We start from the raw sequence: 22,419 nt of genomic DNA, 5'->3' as shown, positions 1-22,419 counted from the left end.
TTCAAGTCCAGATGACCCTTTGTCAAAGCTCAACTTTGATAACGGGTCAAAGGCTTTGACAAAGGGTCATCTGGACTTGAAACACCAGACTTTTCTCTCCTTACGGGTGCTGCCAGACCTGCTGAGATTTTCCAGCATTTTCTCTTTTGGTTCCTATTATGCACGCCATTGTTGGAGGTCTAACAATTTGTCCCAGAAATTAGAGGCTCAATATTTACTCACTAAAATCCCTCTAAGATGGAGTTAAAATTGGGCCCTCAGTTTAGAGTGTCTGTTGACACCACAGTGGGAGTTGAAGGTGGGGCAGTTCTAATTCATTTGCGAGCAAGAAAATCCATTTACTCAGCAAATAGCAAAGCAAGCAACTCAAAAATGCCGATTTAAACAGAAAACTGCAACACCATTCAATTCTAGAGAGAACCTAGAAACTACTAGAGGGTGGCACAGTGACACAGTGGTTAGTACTGCTGCCTCACAGCACCAGGAACCAGGGTTCGATCCCGGCTTGGGTCACTGTCTGCGTGGAGTTTGCACGTTCTCTCTGTGCCTGCATGGGTTTCCTCCGGGTGCTCCGATTTCCTCCCACAATCCAAAGATGTGCAGGTTAGGTGAATTGGCCATGCTTTAGGGGAGACAATGGCCTAGTGGTATTATCGCTAGACTATTAATCCAGAAACCAGCTAATGTTCTGGGGAACCCAGGTTCGAATCCCGCCACGGCAGCTGGTGGAATTTGAATTTTTTTAAAAAAAATCTGGAATTAAGAATCTACTGATGACCATGAAACCATTGTCAATTGTCAGAAAAACCCATCTGCTTCACTAATGTCCTTTAGGGAAGGAAATCTGCCGTCCTTACCTGGTCTGGCCTACATGTGACTCCAGACCCACAGCAATGCGGTTGACTCTCAACTGCCCTCGGGCAACTAGGGATGGGCAATAAATACTGGCCAGCTAATGACGCACATTTCCCACGAATGACTAAAAAAAAAATTCTCCCTCAGTGAACCCGAACAGGTACAAGAGTGTGGCGATGAGGGGATTTTCACAGTAACTTCGTTGCTATGTGAATATAAGTCTACTTGTGTCTAAGAAATAAACTTTAACTTTACTTGAGTAAACAGTAAACGTTTCAATGTTGATAATCTGACTTGCAAACTAATACCCTTGAAAAAAGTATCTGTCCTTGATTTGATTGTGGATTATAATAATTGGATCAAATGGGAGAAGTTTGGCACATTAAATCCTCAACTTCTAATTACAATGGCTGCATCTCAGAAATTCAGTCTTACAGTTGAAAGACCAAAGCCGATCTATCACATTTTGACCAAATCGTTTCCTGCTGTACACCTCCATCATTCTAAACCCATGTAGAGTTTTATTAATACAAAATTCAATATTAATTGTCACCCAAAAACAGGATGTTATTTGGTGGGACAGAAGTTGCGAAATGCTGAAAAAAGAGACACGTTGTTGATTCTTTTCATCTTGCTCTTGTCAGGATCGTCCACAAGGATACCAACAGTAAATGGAACAACAATTTATACTGTTTGAGAAGAGAGTATTAATTGCTTTGACAGCATGAATTCTCCCATGAGGGTTCATCAGTGGAGGAAGAGGAGGAGGAGAAGTCTGCAGGTGACTCAATAATCGGTATCACAGCTGTGTGAATTCCCCGTAGGATCTCCTGCGAGTGCCGGCCATGGCGTATCCGGGATCCCATTGGAGGCCGGTGTGAAACTGAACTGCATCCTGCTGATTGGATGCAGGTGAAAACTTGAATAGAATCTCCACCCTAACACCCGATTCTCTGCAAAGCCAGTGGGAAAACACGCTAGTCCAGAACACATCTGGGCAGTGAGAAGCCGGGATATCTCTCACGAGGAGCTTTAGTATCATTGAAAAGGTCCATCTTCCAGCCTCAGAGTGACAGAGTCATAGACGTTTACAGTATGGAAACAGGCCCTTCGGCCCAACTTTTCCATGCCGGCCTTCTTTACCAATCTAGTCCCAATTGCCCACGTTTGGCCCATATCCCTCTATACCCATCTTACCCATGTAACTGTGTAAATGCTTTTTAAAAGACAAAACTGTACCCGCCTCTACTACTACCTCTGGCAGCTTGTTCCAGACACTCACCACCCTCTTTGTGAAAACATTGCCCCTCTGGGCCCTTTTGTATCTCTCCCCTCCCACCTCAAACCTATGCCCTCTCGTTTTAGACTCCACTACCTTTGGATCTAACTTCCTGGAGATCCATCATTTCCAGTTTCAGCCTCTTTCTTCAGGAGGTCTACCTTATTTCTTCCACAGTGGGTCAGTGATGTGGGGCACCTTTTAACTATGGCAGCCAGATGTGATGAAGGAGGTGCACTATCATACCCAACCCTCCCACCCCTCACCACAGAATACGGGGCTAAATCACTGGTTGCATAATTAATGTATTCAGAGCCTGAAGATACGGCGTAGTTTCCTGTTGTCATCCTCAGTGGGAATCACTCCCTGTTCCCGTCCCACCACCAGGCTTAGGGTCGAATTCTCCGACCTCGCCCACTGCTGGGATTCTCCAAATTCCCCCTTCTTGCTGGCAGCGGCAACAGGGCGTGAATGGCTGGAGAATTCCAGCCTCAGTCCCAGATGGGAGAATTCTGCCTCATGTCTCTTTTTTCAGCAAGACTCAACTTAATTATTCTTCCATATTCAATATGTGTCGACTCGAATGAGAATACGATGATCAGAGGTGATTGTTGATTAATGCAACAAACTATATATTCTTTATATTCTGCGACAAGTTACTGATATAAAATGAAATGATTAAAGAGATATAGAAACTCACCCTTGTTGATCTTCAGGTACAACAGTAGAGAAACAGCGAACACGGCAAAAATGCCCCCCAGAACTCCGACCACAATGAAAACCAGACTGTGATACAGAGAATAGGAAAGGGTCAGTGCAGGTTCACAATTGATTCATGGCTATTCGATTAAAAATATATTTCAAGGAAGGCATTTATAAAGTTGTCTTAATTCCTCAGGACATCTCAAAGCACTTTGCAGACAATTAAATCATTTTGGGGCACAGGAACTGTTGTAGCATGACAAACCTGGCAATTAATTTACACAGTAAGAAGTTTGACAACACCAGGTTAAAGTCCAACAGGTTTATTTGGTAGCAAAAGCCACAAGCTTTCGGAGCCTTAAGCTCCTTCTTCAGGTGAGTGGGAATTCTGTTCACAAAAAGGGCATATAAAGACACAAAATCAATTTACAGAATAATGGTTGGAATGCGAATACTCACAGCTAATCAAGTCTTTAAGGTACAAGCAATGTGAGTGGAGAGAGCATTAAGACTGGTTAAAGAGATGTGTATTGTCTCCAGACAGGACAGCCAGTGAGAGTCTGCAAGTCCAGGCAAGCTGTGGGAATTGCAGATGGTGTGACATGAACCCAATATCCCGGTTGAGGCCGTCCTCATGTGTGCAGAACTTGGCTATCAGTTTCTGCTCAGCGACTCTTGTGCCATCGTGTGTCATGAAGGCCGCCTTGGAGAACGCTTACCCCAATATCAGAGGCCGAATGCCCGTGACCGCTGAAGTGCTCCCCAACAGGAAGAGAACGGTCTTGCCTGGTGATTGTCGAGCGGTGTTCATTCATCTGTTGTCTCAGCGTCTGCATAGTTTCCCCAATGTACCATGCCTCGGGGACATCCTTTCCTGCAGCGTATCAGGTAGACAACATTGGTCGAGTTGCAAGAGTATGTACCGTGTACCTGGTGGATGGTGTTCTCACGTGAGATGATGGCATCCGTGTCGATGATCTGGCATGTCTTGCAGAGGTTGCTGTGGCAGGGTTGTGTGGTGTCGTGGTCACTGTTCTCCTAAAGGCTGGGTAGTTTGCTGCGGACAATGGTCTGTTTGCGGTTGTGCGGTTGTTTGAAGGCAAGAAGTAGGGGTGTGGGGATGGCCTTGGCGAGATGTTCGTCTTCATCAATGACATGTTGAAGGCTCCGGAGGAGATGCTGTAGCTTCTCCGCTCCGGGGAAGTACTGGACGACGAAGGGTACTCTGTCCACCGTGTCCCGTGTTTGTCTTCTGAGGAGGTCGGTGCGGTTTTTCGCTGTGGCGCGTCGGAACTGTCAATCGATGAGTCGAGCGCCATATCCTGTTCTTATGAGGGCATCTTTCAGCGTCTGGAGGTGTCTGATGCGATCCTCCTCATCCGAGCAGATCCTGTGTATACGGAGGGCTTGTCCGTAGCGGATGGCTTCTTTAACACTCTCTCCACTCACATTGTTTGTACCTTTAAGACTTGATTAGCTGTAAGTATTCGCATTCCAACCATTATTCTGTAAATTGAGTTTGTGTCTTTATATGCCCTGTTTGTGAACAGAATTGCCACTCACCTGAAGAAGGAGCTTAAGGCTCCGAAAGCTTGTAGCTTTTGCTACCAAATAAACCTGTTGGACTTTAACCTGGTGTTGTTAAACTTCTTACTGTGTTTACCCCAGTCCAATGCCAGCATCTCTACATCACAGTTAATTTACACATAGCCTGCTCCCACAAGCAACAATTAGATAAATGGACAGATAAATTGTTTCGTTTAATGATATTGTCCCGGGCTCCAGGGAAAATTGCCCTGTTTTATGAATGTCACCATGGGATCTGTTAAGTCCACCTGATAGAGCGGATGGGGCCCTGGGTTTATCACATTTGAAAGGAGGACACTCTAACAGCACAGCACTCCCTCAGTATGGCACTGGAGTGTTAGCCGAGTTAATGCGCTCATTCTTTGGAAGGGAAGTGAAGTCACAATCTCTGACGCAGCAGGTGACAGTGCAACACTGCGCTCTGCTTAATACATTCAGGAAATTTCACTGCAGGGGGTGGGGGCTGGAGATCGGGGCGGGCCAGAAAGGGGGGGGGTCAGGGCTGCGTCCGGGAACGGTCAGGGGGCCAGCGATCAGGCCATGGGGGGCTGCAGGGAGCCGGCACTGCGGGGATTGTGGAGGTTGCCAGCAATTGAGCTGGCCAGCAGTTGGGAGGCCGGCAATCTCAGCACTGACAGGTCGGCGCATGCGCAGTGGCCCACTCAGCGTGCTGGTCTCAACCTCTCCAGCGGGGGTAGGCCCTGCCCCCTAGTTTTTAAGGATATTCACACCGGTGGCCTCTGCAGTGTACAGAGCGTGGGAGATTCTTCTCTGAACTCCCACTGAATAAACCAACGTTAATTACTCCAGTTTTGACCTGAATTCGACAGTTAGAATTTTTGGGGGCGAATTCTGGCCAGTATCATCAAGTAAAATCCATAAACGTTCAATTCTTCTCACATCATCAATGCTGATCTAGTAAAAAGTAAATACACTGCATGTGCTGGAGATGTGAATGAAAAACAGAAGTTTCTGGAAACATTCATCAGGTCAGTCGGCATCTGTGGGGTGAATGGATCTGTTTAGGTTCGGGCGTGAAGTGTCCACACCCAAATGATAAATGCGTCCATTATCTCCACAGGTGCGGATTTACCGGCTGTCTGTTTCCAATAGTCTCTGTTGGACATTTAGTTGGTGTTTACGCTTTATCACCATGGTAACTTCAAAGAACCAACTCCTCAGTGTTTATATCAGAGTACAATTGTACTAATGATTGTAGACAGCTTGAGTTAATAAAATGGGAATAAGACCCCAGTGCTGCAAGATGGAGCAGTGATTCCGAGGGCTGCGTGGATAAATCACTCTAATTCCTCCCTGTCACGAGCAACTATTCTGTCGGTGCAAATAGCGGCAAGGTAAGTTTGGCAAGTGCAACTCATCATCACATAGAAACCTGTAAAATTCTAACAGGGCTACACAGAGTAGATCCAAGAAGGATGTTCCCAATGGTGTGGGGCTCTCAATCTGAGGATACAGGGTAGACCATTCGGACTGAGATGAGGAGAATTATCTTCACCCAGAAAGTGGGCAGCCTATGGAATTTGCGAGCACAGAAAGTAGATGAGGCCAAAACATTGAGGGTTGAATTTTCCCATCTCGCCACCATGGGAATTGTAGCAGGCAGAGTACGGACCATGCAAAGGTCCGTTGACCTCCGGCGGGATTTTCCGGTTTCGGAGTGAGCGTGGCCGGAAAATCCCACCCTGAGTGTTTTCAAGAAGCAATTAGATGTTGCACTTGAGGGGAAGGGGGTCAACAATATGGGAGGGAGGCGGGATCAGGTTATTGAGTTGGATGATCAGCAATGATCATAATGAATGGCGGAGCAGTCTCGCAGGGCCAAGTGGCCTCCTCCTGCTCCTATTTTCTATGTTTCTTTGTTTCTACATCACGAGGTTAGATTGAGGTAATCAAGGTGAATAATGAAACAAACACCATCTCACAGCCAACACAATGCAGATGCTCAAACATTACTTGTCCAACTGTTTAAAGAACATTTCATTCCTCACATTGAAACTGTGCCAATCATTACACCCTCAGTGAGAACCTTGTACCTTTCATCATTTTCCAACTCTGAAGATTCGCTGCCAGCGGAATTTATATTTGTACTTGTGGAATGTGTCGTAGTTGGTGATTCTGTTGTAGAAACTCCACATGAATATGTAGGTTCTGTTGAAACATAAGAATAACATACAGATTCACCTCATTTTCACTTGTAGTCAACTTAGAGAGCGTCATTGTAAAATGGAACTTCAGTGCTTGAGGAAAAGCATGGTTGGTATAATTAATCACTGTGTAACTTTCCCCTCTCTGGTCACAGTAGAGAGGTGGCTGATATCTGTCAGTGGCCCATTTTTATTGGAGATTTCACTTTATTTCCCATATCTGAGAGTTGGTGGTACACAGGTACTCATGGACCAGTGAACGAGCTTAGTTTGGTGCACTTCAATCCAGATGTTCGCATGAAGACATTAAACCGTCACTTGCTAACATTGGGAATGGTCATTTCCTGTCACTTGGGGTCAGTTTTCTGAGATTGCAGTAACGAGGACCGTCAGAGGATACAGCAGGATATAGATCAGTTTCCGACTTGGGCGGAGAGATGGCAGATGGAGTTGAATCCGGACAAATGTGAGGTAATGCATTTTGGAAGGTCGAATACAGTTGGTAAATATACAGTAAATGGCAGAACCCTTAAGAGTGTTGATAGGCAGAGGGATCTGAGTGTACAGGTACATGGGTCACTGAAAGTGGTAACGCAAGCAGAGAAGGTAGTCAAGAAGGCACACAGCATGCTTGCCTTCATCGGCTGGGGGCATTGAGTTTAAAAATTGGCAAGTCATGTTGCAGCTTTATAGGACATGATTTAGGCTGCACTTGGAACATAGTGTTCAATTCTGGTTGCCACACTACCAGAAGGATGTGGAGGCTTTGGAGAGGGTACAGAAAAGATTTACCAGGAGGTTGCCTGGTATGGAGGGCATTAGCTATGAGGAGAAATTAGAGAAACTTAGTTTGTTCTCACTTGAACGACGAAAGTTGAGGGGCGACCTGATAGAACTCATTTTGACACGCGATACTTTCCCCTACGGGATTGGGGCGGTACCGCATGCCGCTGGATAAAATGGAACAGAAAAGCCTATTCCATATGCATCCCGAACCATTTGCCTGAGATGCGGTGACCCCCAGGTTGAATCGCCACCAGTCAGCTCTCCCCGTCAAAGGGGAGAGCAGCCGATGGTCATCTGGGACGATGGCGACTTTGCCTTTACACTATTTCCCAAATGGGCATTTAGGTTTCTGCAAGCTCCGCAATTAAAAGCTATTTTCATTTCATGGGATCATCGAGTTTCCACAATATTTATTCATATTCTGGGGATATTTTATGTCATTTTTCATGAAAAATGCAACTCAGTGACTTTGTTTGGAACGGGTGAGAAATGAAACAGAGTGAATTTGGTCAGTTGCAATTTACTTAACTGGTAACCAGCATGGATGGACATTAATTATAAAAATCATGAACCTCAATGTTAGTTTAAAGTAACACTTACCAATGTTGATCTGTGTCACATAACTGCAATTCTCCCCTGATCTGTTGATCACTGACACATTAACCATTTCACTGGATTTTTCTCCCTGGTTATTTGAGGCTGTGCAGTAATATTGATGATGTTGCTGTGTGAAGAATTGACAATGTAGATCCAGTTTATTGATGTCAGAGATCTTTGAATCTTCAGACGGGGTCTTTTCATACCATGTGTACTGAATGGGAAGTGATCCCTGGACAGACTCACAGGAGACGGGCACTGAGCCCCCAGAACATGAGGCATTTGGTGGTGATAGAAATCTAAGTTCAGGAACAGACACAGGTTCTGTGGGGAAGAAACAAACATTCAGAAACTGAGTGAACATCTAAGAATCAAACACTCTGTGATTTTCACCCCTTCAGCATCTCAGCCAGGGGCGGCCATGTTGGAATCTCACCAGCACATCCACGTCTCCACGGGGGCGAATGCTTAACTGGGGTTTGTATGTGGGAAGTGTGTTTGTGTTGTCCAGAAAGTTAGAAACACCAGGAAAGTTAAAGTTAAAAGTTAAAGCTTATTTATTAGTCACAAGTAAGGCTTACATTAACACTGCAATGAAGTTATTGTGAAATTCCCCGAGTCACCACAGTCCAGCGCCTGTTCGGGTCAATGCACCTAATCAGCGCGTCTTCACAAAAGTAAAGTTTGTGCTGAATTTAACAGCAAAATCTGATCAGAACTCTTCCAGAATTGAGAGTCTGGCAGGGGTTTGAGCAGAAAAGTCTGTCGTGTAAGATTTGAAATTGGTGGGGGGGTGAGCTCGGGGGACAGTCGCGAGGAGGGAATCAGGGAGGCTTTATTGCTTGTTAGCCAATCATGGGGAGGGACAGACTGTACAACATATTTCCCCGGGGGCTGGGGTGAAGCACTCCTGTGCCTCCGGGTCCACAATCCGTCCTGGAAAAGCTGCTGGATCCAATCGATCCCACCGCCCTTCAACCTGATGCAGGATGGAGGAGGGGAGTTAAAATTCCCATTTGGCCAAAAGGAGTAGCCAAAAGTGACCGTTTTCACCAACATTTAAAATGAGGGCTGGTGAGTCTTCATTGCTGCCAGGGCCATGAACTGTACTCTGAATCAAACAGGCCAAAGTTCGCCTGGTGACTGAAGAGTGTATTTTTGAAATGTTGCTGGCTGTGAGCTTGCCTCACACACACTCACTCACACACCCAGACACACTGTAAAATTAACACTTGATCCAGAACATGGAGCAACGATTTGGCCATTCAGCCCCTCGAGGCTGTTCCACACTTCAATTAAATCACAAGTGACCTATATCTTATAGTAAAAGAGAAAATGCTGGAAAATCTCAGCAGGTCTGGCCGCATCTGCAAGGAGAGAAAAGAGCTGACGTTTCGAGTCCCGATGACCCTTTGTCAAAGCCTGTATCTTGTCTGTATCTTGACCTGTCTCTTATCCCTGTTATCCCACTTTGGCGACTGAAGCAAATCTGTCAATCTCAGTTTTAACATTTTCAATATATCTCAACAATACTTTTGGGGAAGGAGTTCCAAATTTTCACCACATTTGCGCAAAGACGGTATTTGTCTGTCTGATGGGATCTTCGTCATTCCATAATTGGACTGTTCAGTGCCTTCCATTGTGCATCAGCGGACACTTGTCATGTGACCTGAACTCGTGTATGTGTGTGTGTGTATGTGTATGTATGCGTGCATATGTATGTGTGTGTGTGCATGTGTGTGCGTGCGTGCATGCATGTGTGCATGTGTGCACATGTGTGTATGTGTGCACATGTGTGTATGTGTGCATATGTGCGCACGTGTGTGCGTGTACATGTGTGTGTGTGCACATACATGTGTGTGCATGTGTGTGTGTGCATGTGTGTGCATGTACATGTGTGTGTGTGTGAAATCAGCATGTAAACAGTTAAAGCTCCGACACTGTATTGGCACATTCATTCTTTTAAATTTCAAAACCTGTTACCATCAACCGAGTATTGGGTAAAAGAGGGCAGTGCTTCCACCCTTATTCACGTGGTTGTAACAACACAATGCCATTAATATTTGTCTCACACTCTGATGAGACAGGAGTTGTGGCTTCCTGGAATGGAACTGATGGCCCTGTTTAGAATTAAAAAATAGAGATTTTCATAGCAGTGTGAGCCTCATTAAGAGTGACACAACCCCGGGAGAAGAATAGAACCGTCTCCATTCTGTATTTCAGGAAGTGGGCTGAGAGAGTGTTGGCGTGTACAGCACAGCAACTTACTCTGTCGAGTATTGTGAACTCGCTTACTCAATACATGTGCTAATTGAGGGCTTTGAGATACATTTGTCCAGGTTTACAATCTTAAGTATTGTTTTTTGCTGCTTAATGCTCTCGGACAACATACAGAGCCCCTGGTCTGAGCTGATCACTGCTGCTGTAGTGAGGCAAACGATGAGTTTTAAATGTAAGTCAATGATGATCAGAATTGTGTGAGTTTTACTGCTTCGCCTTGCTGTACAATAAAAAATCTGCACCTATTTACCAAATCTCGAAGCACCTTCTGAAATGGGCAGTTTTCCAATAAAATTAGTAAAACCCAAAACCAGATACCATCAGCTTCCACTTAACTTAATTTCGACAGAGCGGAATGGGTTCCATCCACTTTGCTGATTGCAACAGACCCATTTTTTATCCAGAAATATTTCATTTGACATAGAATATTAGCAAGTGCTTTTGTTTGATGCTGGGCTAATATAACAATCAGGGGATTTGTTATAAACACAGTCAAATGTTACATTTTCAAACCAGCTTTCCAAAGAGAGATGCAGCACAGACAGACAGACAGTCAGCACAAACATAAACTGATCTTGGACAGTGAAAATAGAATGTTAGTCTGCCGCACTGTCAAACCACACAGCAGACTGATCTTTCTACAATATGTTTAATTTTAGCAATGTAGCGGAAAGCACCTTCCCATTCAGGAGCAGGAATTACAACACCTTCACTTTCACTTCCTCCCCATTGCCAGGGGCTCCACATCTGCACAAAATTTCAATTCTGTTACCGTGTGTCAAGCATTTTGGAAATTAATGATTGGAGATTTATTTATAATAAACTAAAAATGTAATTTTTAAAAAATAAATTTCAGGTTAAAACATTTAATTATATGATCACATAGGTAAACACACACAAACACACAGACGGACACACATAAATACCACACACAAAAACACACGCACACACATATGACCACAGGCACACACACACACACACACACACACACACACATACACCCCACACATACACATAAATGGGGCAGCAGGGTGGCATGGAGCAGCACAGTGGCACAGTTGTTAGCACTGCTGCCTCACAGCGCCAGGGACCTGGGTTCAATTCCCAGCTTGGGTCACTGTCTGTGTGAAGTTTGCACATTCTCCCCGTGTCTGCGTGGGGCTTCCTCTGGATGCACCAGTTTCCTCCCACAGTCCAAAGATGTGCGGGTTAGTTTGATTGGCCATGCTAAATTGTCCCTTAGTGTTAGGGGATTAGTAGGGTAAATAAGTAGGGTTATGGGGATAGGGTCTGGGTGGGATTGTGGTGGGTGCAGACTCGATGGGCCGAATGGCCTCCTTCTGCACTGTCGGATTCTATGGAAATAGAAAATGATTTTGATCCTGAGCTGCAGGTCTGGTTGGGAAGATAATGAGCTGGATTTTCACCAAATCACATTGAATTGGGAGCCCTCTAAAAATACCGGTTGCTCCTAATTCCTGGATTCCCGACTCCATTCCTGGTCTGTGTGATTTTAAGAGTTATTTTCAAGGGTCCTAACAATAGCCCACTGCTGCTTTCATTGTTGAGCAAGGCCCCTTCGACTCTGCTGCTATGTTCATGCAATCGGGGCCAGACCTTTAGGGAGCTTTAGTTTATTGACTGCCAGGAGGAGTCACTAACCCCAGTCTGCATGACGGGGCCTTTCAAAAGTTAAGATAAAAATGTTATCCCCATGTCCCCTTTGGCAAATCTCACTCCCGAACCATGCACTAGGTTTCCTCATGAACCTTGTGCCCTTCTATCCAGCTCCATATTTCCTCATGCCTCCTCATTGCCAAGCTCTGCCCTTCCACCCACCCCCAGTGTGGGTTGTGAGGGGTGAAAGATTGAGGGGCCTTTGTGTTTTGATTTTAGCTGGGACAAAATCTCGCGACACTCCAAAGATGTGCGGGTTAGGTTGATTGGCCATGCTTAAATTGCCCCTTCGTGTCCTGGGATGCGTAGGTTAGAGGGATTAGTGGGTAAAATATGTAGGGATATGGGGGTAGGGCCTGGGTGGGATTGTGGTCGGTGCAGACTCGATGGGCCGAATGGCCTCTTTCTGTACTGTAGGGTTTCTATGATTTCTATGATTTCTATGACTGAGCTGGGCATTTACAACAGCCCCCCTCCCCCTTCCCCTGGCAGCCCCTGTTGCATTTCTTCCTGGGTTGGCAGGCCAAACCCCAGCATGGACCTATCCCTCCACCAGGCCAACATCTCAACATTTCAACAATGAATGAAGCGGCTTCTTTTAATCATCAAAACAACTTTTCAATTCCTTTTTAGTTCTCTTGTAAAGCTGAAATCTGTTCGGCTGACCTAAGCATCTTGGTGAAATGTGAGTCGCCCATCATATCAGGAAGCCTGTGGACAGATTTTTACACTAACCCCCCTGGCTGTTTTTTATGTAAGGGGGAGTCAAATTGGAGGGACAGGATTCCCTCTGAATTCTCACCCTTCCCGATCTTGCAGCAATTCTACACTTGGGTAGAAAAGATCTCACATGGAAAGCTGGTTCTTGCCCGACTCCAAGCAGGTCAACTGAGTTGCGATGAACTGTCTGAGCTGCGGAATAATGCACACCTTATGCAAGCTTTCCTCAAAGTGGGGCTGATTCCCTGTCCCCCCACCCACCTCACACATGTGCTTGTGCACTGCCATCAGACCGTGCTGAATCCCCACCCCTCTTGCTCCACCCATAGGGCAGCTTCTGCCCCAGCACCACACAGTCAGCAGCCGGGACAGAGCAACTCGGCACCACCACTTACCCCCCCCTCCCCGCCCACCCCCGCCTGAATATGTGGCGCCTCTTCCTTCAAGGCGAATGGGCGGCACTCGCGAACACTGCTCAATGTTAATCTGCAGTGGAGCAGCTGGAGTAGACCAGGGTGTAATCTCCGCCATTCTCCGGATGGTGTGGCTGACCCTACGCTATCCCAATAATTCAGGCCTATGGATCCTGTTAATTTCTGTGTATTTATTCTATTTTATTATATTCAAGGAATTTACACCATCAGGAGTGACGAGCTATTCAGTGTTTTAGAATCCCTACAGTGCAGAAAGAGGCCATTCGGCCCATCGAGTCTGCGCGAACTCTCCGAAAGAGCTTCCCACCCAGGCCCACCACCCTGCCCTATCTCTGTAACCCCACACTTTAACCATGACTAATCCCTCTAACCTACACATCTTGGGGCACTAAGAGGCAATTTAGCATGGCCAATCCAACTAACCTGCACATCTTTGGGCTGTGGGAGGAAGCCAGAGCACCCGGAGGAAACCCATGCAGACACGAGGAGAACGTGCAAACTCCACACAGTTGTCCAAGGCCGGAATTGAACCAGGGTGCCTGGTGCTGTGAGACAGCAGCACCTACCACTGCGCCGCCCACAAATTAAGCACCCAACATGGGGCTTTTTGTCTTTTAGTTTTAATCCGAAAGCAAACACCTGACAGTTTGACAAGTTGGAAAGAGCAGGAATTGGGTTTTGTGTGAGTCAGATTTCCCGACTTCTGCCCTCTAGCTGCCAGAGTCTGCACTGCAGTGGACCCTTGGGATACCGGAGCTGTCAATGTTTCCTCTCAGAGAAAAGCATGGCCTGAACCTTTTGCTCGTAGTGTGTGCTCGTAGTGTGTGTGTGCACTCAGCGAGTCTGGACGCGGGTACGAAACCTCAGCCCCGAAGCACAGTTCCACACTGACTGTCCAATGAATGGGGGAAGAGCCACTGTGGAGCTGTCTCAGGGAGCTGTTGACCTGTGAAAAATATCAATGTTAAAACGATACCGCGAGTGTCAGGGCAGCACGATCACACACACAACTCAGGCCCCAGACACATTTCTTACTTTAATATGAACCCTGACCTTTCATTCCGCCCTGGATCGAGGTTGCAGCTAAAATGTAAAGGTCACCTGGCCAATTGGCCCACCCGCCAACTGTAAAGGCAGACGGGCAACTTAAAGTCCTGGACAATTGGTTTTTAATGAATTTAAATTGACTTTTGCATGGCTGGCAGCCGCACTTCCGACTTGCGCATGTGCCTGGCGACTGAAATATTGAGAGAAGGCATATTGCCGTCAGGGTGTGATTTTACCCACATTCGGGTAGGGCACACGCCTGATCTTTATACATAAAATTCTGGCCATTGATCAGAGATTTCAGTCAAAAGTAATAAAGATAATCACTGAGAATAACGCACCGTTAGATATTTGTAGTTTTACGTTATACAATGGATCGAGACCGGATGCTTCAATTCCACAGTTGTACCATTCTGCATCTCCTGAGCGAAGATCCTTCATAGTGACAACAAATACTCTTCGTGACTTGTTATCTGTGATTGATATTCTTCCATTTTGCTGATTTGTTGTTGCTACAACAGCACATTGGCGAGTCCAGCCACGACACCAATATTTCACGTGTGACCGGTACTCTGCACCATAGTTACAATCGATTGTGATCGATCTTCCCACAATTCCTCTCACTTCCTTTTTTGCCCACAATGCACCTGAAACTGAGGAGACAACATTTCAGGAATTGAACAGGGAATAATTGCTTCATTCAAACACAGACATTCTAATGAGTTAAATTCCATGCAGCTTGTGATGAACATAAACATTAATATAGACATTTATCACAGTCTCATAGTGTCCCAAAGCATTTCTCTCAAGGATTTATTTTTAAAAAATATTTGATGTATTTTCCTGACCCACTGACAGGGACTGGGGGAGCAGGGATGGGGGGCGGGGGGGCCTGAAAATTGGGGTTCTGCCTCACACTGTGGGCCTTCACTCCAGAGTGTGATTGTGAGACATCCTCAAGAGGTTTCAGACCCAGAAACAAACCTAATTGACGGGTCCAACTTGCAGTTAGTTGGGGAGCAGCCGGAGGAGATGACAGGAGCAAAGAGGTCCTTGATCTGACCTGAGAGGTGGTGTAGGCAGTAGGGATGGGATGTGACTCACACATTAAATCCTGGCAGGAGGGGGGTACTCAGATCTTGGGTAGGTTTGGGATTTCAGGAGGTGAAGATTGCCGACCTCGGTGATGGTGCACGGGATTGGTGGCCTTGGAGGATGGCCGGAGGTCTTAGGTAGGGATTTAGATGCCGGCTGAGGAGGAGACTGGAAACCTGGGGAAGACTTGGATGAATCAGGGAAATTAGAGGCCTGGGTTTGGGCCATTGGTGGCCTGGGGGGAAATGAGACCCCTTGGAAGGGTGGCAGTGGAAAGATGGGAGTGTGCATAGTTTGAAAGCAGGTTCTGTTGCGAATGATGCAGATTTCATGGGGAGATCGGGTGCTAAATTGCAATGAATGGGGTGGTGAATGGTTTCGCAGCAAGCGGGAGTTGGGCAGGTAACCATCACGACACTATCTGCCCTCCCGGGTGGGTGTAAACCTCCCCATGGTGGTATTGTGAAGAGGAGCAGGTGAATTCTCCAGTGTGTCTTCACCAATATTTATCCTGCTGAAAAAAGAGATTATTCAGTCATTATTGTGTTGCTGTTTGAAGGAAAAAGTTGTTTTTTCTCCATTACAACAACGACGCTATGGAAATGCAATTCTTTCTTTCAAACAGCAGCAACAAGTTAATTCAGAGAGTCTTCTCCAATTCAATCAGCGAAACGTAAACTGTCGAGAGAATTTCCAGCCTCTCGTCCTTGTTCTCTGCGGCCTGTTCTGAAGGAGGATTTGGAAAGGGAAGGTTCAGGCAACCAAGAACATAGAAAGGCAGAGAGCTGAGAAGATTCAGAAACTTGGAGACTGATCACTGAGCCGGATCTGGAGGGGAATAAACACAGAATCATTCCCCAGTGTCATGTGGTGGTCAGGATAAGAATAGTGAGGAAACAAAAGGAAGAATTTTTCAGGAAAGATGATTCATGAGAAAAGTGAGAAAAGTGAGATTCCTGCCACATTGATCCCAAGTGTAAAAGAGGAGCAGCCCAAGGAACGGGCTTGAAGAGTTATTAGACCAATGGGCTTGCTGGGAGAGGAACTCTTGAGGAAAGAGTTTACAGTAAATGACAGGATGGAGATTCCAAACAATTAAAATACTCAAGGGAAGGGAAGAAAAGGGAAAAGGTGCAGGAAGGATTAAAGATGAAAATGTAGTGGAAAAGAGATCAGGTCAGAATGAAGAAGGATTGAACAAACAAAGATTGTCAAACAGACAGAAGCACACTTCAGTTGCCGTCCACACGTACATGAAGTAATCTGCATCAAATCGGTAAACTGAAGGCACAGCACATTGTGGGGAGGTTTGATGTGTAGAATTAGCAAAATAGAGGCTTCGAGAAGACGGGACTAGAGTTTGACGTTGCTTGTGAGAAGGTATTGTAAATGGTGGAGGGTTGATAATGTTGATCAAGAACTCCATTGCAATGTAGTATTAGCTAATCATAGAATCAGAGAATCATAGAATCCCTACAGTGCAGAAGGAGGCCATTTGGCCCATCGAACCAGCACTGACAACAACCCTGCGTAGTCCCAATCCCCATAACCCCACGTATTTACCTTGCTCATCCCCCTGACACTAAGGGGCAATTTAGCATGGCCAATCAACCTAATCTGCACATCTTTGGAGTGTGGAAGGAGCACCCGGAGGAAACCCACGCAGACACAGGGAGAATGTGCAAACCTCTTGGGTGACTGCAAACAGTCACCCAAGGCCGGAATTGAACCCGGGTCCCTGGCATTGTGAGGCAACGATGCTAACCACTGTGCCACCGTGCCGCCCTTAAAATGGACAGGAATGAAAAGAGAAATTCAGTTTAATGAAGTTAAAGAATTAAAAGAACTAAATTAGGTTTTGGTTCACCAGGTTGATACCAGAGATGAGGGGTGTTGATTACGAGGAGAGACTGAGCAGATTGGGTTTGTACTCGTTGGAATTTAGAAGGCTGAGGGGGGATCTTATAGAGACCTATAAGATAATGAAGGGGCTGGATAGGGTAGAGGTGGAGAGATTCTTTCCACTTAGAAAGGAAGCTAGAACTAGAGGGCACAGCCTCAGAATAAAGGGGGGTCAGTTTAGGACAGAGTTGAGGAGGAACTTCTTCTCTCAGAGGGTGGTGAATCTCTGGAATTCTCTGCCCACTGAAGTGGTGGAGGCTACCTCGTTGAATATGTTTAAATCACGGATAGATGGATTCCTGATCGGTAAGGGAATTAGGGGTTATGGGGATCAGGCAGGTAAGTGGAACTGATCCACTTCAGATTAGCCATGATCTTATTGAATGGTGGGGCAGGCTTGAGGGGCTAGATGGCCTACTCCTGCTCCTATTTCTTATGTTCTTATGTAAAAGAAAAAGAATGGGAAGAGTAATAGAAGTATCCAGATCGAGTCGGGGCAGAAGGATTTTTTTTAGTTCGGGCATCATGATTGGCACAGGCTTAGAGGGCTGTACATTTCTTTGTTCTCTTTGTTCTAATATCGACCAACCATCTCCTATAGAGGAACATTGTTACTGACAGAGCCTCATAAAATCATATCTCTACAAATGTACATTAAACAACAGAAACAATAGCTAACTAGGGACATGTTCTGTTTTCAGGATTATTACCACAGCAGTTTTCAGTGTGTATTGCACAACAGATAATATTTCAAACAATTACCAGTTAAAAACAGCTTCCATTTTTAAAATGTTACTTGCCTGGATTTTAAAAATTGAATAGTTCTTAATTTCCCATTCACAACTATTAACGCATGAGGGACACCACTCCGCCTCAACCATGACTGACTGACTATCTCTCCCTCTTACCGCCTGCCTTCAGCGTGTTGGAACAGTTTTCAGGTTGATAATCAAACTGTTTGGCCTTGTTAGAACCCACCTTCCATTCCCATCAAGAGCAGAAGCAGGACTCAAACCTGGAGCTTCTGCTCAGAGAAAGAGCCTCCACCCACTGCAACACAAAACTTCCTTTTGTGCCTTTACAAGTCTCCAAATGTTTAAACATCTCTGCCGTATAATCTGTAGACTAGAGTTAAACTAACACTGATTATCTGACTATCCAACTCTGGCTGTTACTCACCGGGCAGAGAGCAAATGAGGAGAATCAAAATCCACATCGTTTTGTTGGAGGTCAGATCAGTGTTTGTTGTCAGTCCCCCAGCTCCTGTGTCTCATGCTGAAATAAGTGTTTAATATAAATTGGAGAAGGAATTTAAAAAGGGGAAGGAGACAGCAGGAAGTTATGTCATGCAAGCACAGTGAGCCAGAGAATGAAATCTAGCTTGTAAGGTCTTGAACTTTTGTCAGTCACATGTAACAAAAGAGCTACACCAGCTTGCACTGAGAGAGTAAAAAATAAAGCAGCGTTAAGAAGGTGGTTATTGGTGACTCAGGCTAATTACTTCCACTGAATTGTGAGGCATGTTTTATTAATGTTTTGTTTTATTTGCTTAATCTCAACCTTGTTGTTGGTGATGAGGAACAATTCTGTCAGGGTGAGGAGATCTGAGCTCCTAGATGTCGGGTAGAACAACCTCTATTGTTCCGTTTACCAGACACACAAACACGTTCTGAGGCAGATTTCAGGCAGAAAAGGACCTCAATTCACAGAGAGAAGACTCTGGGCGTAAGTAAATTGTGATTGACTAACTGTTCCAATGTGATGATAGTTGTTCTCAACTCCCTGACACGGGGCTGTGTATTTCCCTATACGTAGTTGGCGGTGAGTGAGGCTGGAGAATGGCACTTTCTTCAAACAATGAGAATATTAAACTGGCTAAACCCCAGCCATCAGCTCTGTGTATCTTGACACACTATACCCAAGTTAATTCCCCCATCTGAAGGGCAAACTCCGAGACATGGGAAGAAATTGAGTCTGATTGACTCAGCAAGAACTTAAAGTTAAAGTTTAAGTTGATATTTAGTAGTCACAAGCAGGTTTACATTAACACTGCAATGAAGTTACTGTGAAAATCCCCTAGTCGCCACACTCTGGCGCCTGTTCGGGTGCACTGAGGGAGAATTTAGCATGGCCGATGCACCTAACCAGCACATCTTTCGGACTGTGGGAGGAAACCGGAGCACCCGGAGGAAACCCATGCAAACATGGGAGAATGTGCTGACCCCACAAAGACAGTGACCAAAACTAAGAATCAAACCCGGCTCCCTGGCACGGTGTGGCAGCAGTGCTAACCACTGTGCCACCTGATGATGTGCTCTTTACTGGGAAACGTGTCTGGTACCCTGGGTAAACTCCACTGGAACATTTGGATACATTTGGTGATCCAAAGTCTGAGCCTCTGTCATCAAGCACCTGAACTCTCTGCTGTCACATCAAGAGAGTGAGAGTCAGGCATAGAGTTTGGAATGCCTCTCTCGAGCCTGTACTTGTTTCTTGACCCTGATTTATTGGAATCATTGATCTCTCAGTTGCCTCTCCCTCATTCTACTCTGGCTCAAAACGAGTCTGTTGGTGTCTTTCATTACCCCAGTTCCGAGAAGGGTCTGAGAAACTTGAATTTGTGTTTTATTCTCCTTGAACCTGTCCCTTTCTGTGGCTGTGCTCAGATCATGTTGTGTTGAATATTGATTCAAAGGTACTGGGATTGGAGGACCTGTTCTAGCGTCTTTGTTATTCAGGGGTTTGAACAGTTGTCTGAATGAGATTGAATGTTCTCTGTCAGATAATTTGCAGTAAATTTGGAAATGTCCAGGTCTGACGTGGAGAAAGAGAATATCAATGGTTAAACCGGAGTGACGGTTTAAGCTGCTTCTCCATTTTCACCAACAGTCACATATTTCACCAGCTGATGGGGAGTTGTTTCCGAATCGCTTCTCGAGCCTTGTCCAGTTCAGGGTGAGGAACACTCGGGGACTCTGTTAAAGTGAATGAGGCAGAGACTGAAGCGATGCTCAGTGTGAGAACATTCTAGCAGCTGTCGCTTCTTCTTCACTCAGAGATTCTTTCTGAGCCAGAAAGTCAAGGAGCTCTCCTCCAGACACCAGCTCCAGAATGAGGACTGGGGGAGTCACTGGGAGATAGGCATCATTCTGGGCCTGGTCTTCAATCACCAGCTTTAACTTGTGTCAATCTGTGTCAAAATGACCCATTGGACCTGATTTTACCATCAAGATGCGCCCATTTTCGGGGACGAAAACTTGCTAAAATCCGGCGTAAGGCGAGTGGCACGATCCACGACCACCTCCGCACAGATTCCCCCTTTACCAAGGGCCTGAAATGGCCACGATCGGGATCGCGCCTGAAACGGGCGCAATATCAATTTAAATGTATTTGCATGCATTTAAATTGACTTAATGGGCTGCACGCCCAAACTTACCAGCACTTCCCCCTTCACCACCGCGTTCGCCCGTCCAGATTCAGCGCGAAACAGATATGCTCGGCAAAGGTCTGCTTTGGGCGCTCCAGCTTCTGAGGAGGTGAGTTCAGAGCTTCCAACGGCTCTCTGACTCAGATTGGTGGAGGGGGAGGGATGGAGGGAGGGAGGCGGGTCAGATTGTTCTCTGGAGGGTGGGGGTGGGGAGGGAGGCGGGTCAGATGGCTCTCCAGTGGGGAGCGGGGGGTGCAGGGACAGGGCCAGGGGGAGGTCTGCTGCCACTCTGCATGTGATTAGTGGGGGGGGGGAAGGGGGGGGCGGGGGGCCGTGATCGGTCTGGGTAGCGAGGGAGGTGGGGGGATAAGGAGGTCAGTTATGTTGTGGGGGTGGGGCAATGTCTGTGGGGGCCAGGAGGAGGCATTACCCGGCCCGGGAGGGATGTGACAGGGGAGAATTTTTCTTTTTTTTTTACTGCGCAGTTGGAGGCGCCGATCGGAGCTGCAGCGTTTCGGGCGGGTTAAGCCCCGCCCACAGGCTTCTGCAGCGCGATTCTGAATTGCTGGGTTTTTTTCAGGCAGTGTGCGTACTGGGATTCCTGAGAATGGGTCTCAGAGTCGGATCTGAAACACTCTGTGGTGAACCATCGTTGGTTCACCACTGGGGTTGTTATTGTTGTTGTTATGGGGGTTGTACTATGTTGTTGGGATAGGGTGTTTACCTGTCCCAAGTGTTATCATGGCACACTCCAGTGGGGTCCCGCCTCCGGTGGCAGGGTATAAGACCCCCTGCTCCGGCAGGACCCCTTCAGTCTGAACGGGTGAATTTGTGTTAGTAGTTTCATTGTTAATGTATTAAAGCCTTCAGTTCTAAAGCCTTGTTTCCGGGTGCTCATTGAGGTGCATCAATTTAATACATTAACTGAGAATATGGAACAGATCCTAAAACCGGATCGTCTGACACTGGACCCACGTGCGGTCGGTGCAGCTAACACGTTCGAACATTGGTGGAAGTGCTTCGAGGACTACCTGGCAGCCTCGGTAGCTATCACTACAGACACTGATAGACTCCAGGTCCTCCACGCAAGGGTAAGCGACACGATTTACCTAGCCATTCGTGCAGCTTCCACTTACCAGGGTGCCGTCGAGCTCCTAAAGAATAGGTACATTACGCCACCCAACGAGATTCACGCTCGTTATCTCCTCGCTACACGACGTCGGCAGTCGGGCGAGACCATAGAAGACTACGCCAATGAACTCCTGCAGCTTGCCAGGGGTTGTGACTGTAAGGATGTCTCCGCCGAGCAGTACATGCAAGACCTCGCCCGAGACGCGTTCGTAGCAGGGGTAGGGTCCTCGTACATCAGACTTAAATTATTAGAAAAGGGGAAACTCAACTTGACCCAGGCAATGGGGATGGCCGTGAGGTTGGAGGCGGCGTCGAAGAGCTTGGCGCTGTACCCCGAGGACCACGTGCAGTCAACGTGGTTGGAGCAAGCTCTGCTCCCTCCTCGCCCTGCGAACCCGCGCTCCCAGATCGATTCGACGACGGCGGCAGCTCCAGGGGGCCAGCGATGCTATTTTTGCGGTGGGGCTAAGCATCCACGGCAGCAGTGTCCAGCAAGAACGGCAATCTGCAGCCAGTGCGGTAAAAAAGGCCACGACGGCAAAGTCTGCAGGTCCAAACGTAAAAACGGCAGTGCAGCTTGTAACCCTCCAGAACGGAGACAATCTCCTTCGGCGTCGCAGTACCCACGAGGTCCGACCACGTGCGATCTCAGGACAGCGCCATCGTGGCAAACAGAGGAGGAGGAAGACCACCAGGAGTCGCTGCGCTTGGAGCCCTCGGCCACATGCGATTCAT

At 46.6% G+C, this 22,419-nt stretch overlaps 1 protein-coding gene across 1 annotated transcript in view; it reads right to left on the bottom strand.

Annotated features, from left to right (window-relative positions):
• Positions 1 to 22,419, bottom strand: part of LOC144511795 (polymeric immunoglobulin receptor-like) — an 84,631-nt gene that overhangs the window by 5,465 nt on the left and 56,747 nt on the right. Inside the window, exons 6-9 of the mRNA XM_078242131.1 lie at positions 14,471 to 14,782; positions 7,975 to 8,295; positions 6,478 to 6,592; positions 2,835 to 2,920 (exon numbers count right to left, since the gene is read on the bottom strand). Coding sequence (XP_078098257.1) covers positions 2,835 to 2,920; positions 6,478 to 6,592; positions 7,975 to 8,295; positions 14,471 to 14,782 — 834 coding nt within the window. The remainder of the gene's footprint in view (positions 1 to 2,834; positions 2,921 to 6,477; positions 6,593 to 7,974; positions 8,296 to 14,470; positions 14,783 to 22,419) is intronic.

Source organism: Mustelus asterias, chromosome 25 (assembly GCF_964213995.1).
Source record: "Mustelus asterias chromosome 25, sMusAst1.hap1.1, whole genome shotgun sequence".
NCBI classification, from domain to species: domain Eukaryota; kingdom Metazoa; phylum Chordata; class Chondrichthyes; order Carcharhiniformes; family Triakidae; genus Mustelus; species Mustelus asterias.
Note: the sequence above shows the minus strand (reverse complement) of the source record. Positions and strands in the feature narration are given on the sequence as shown.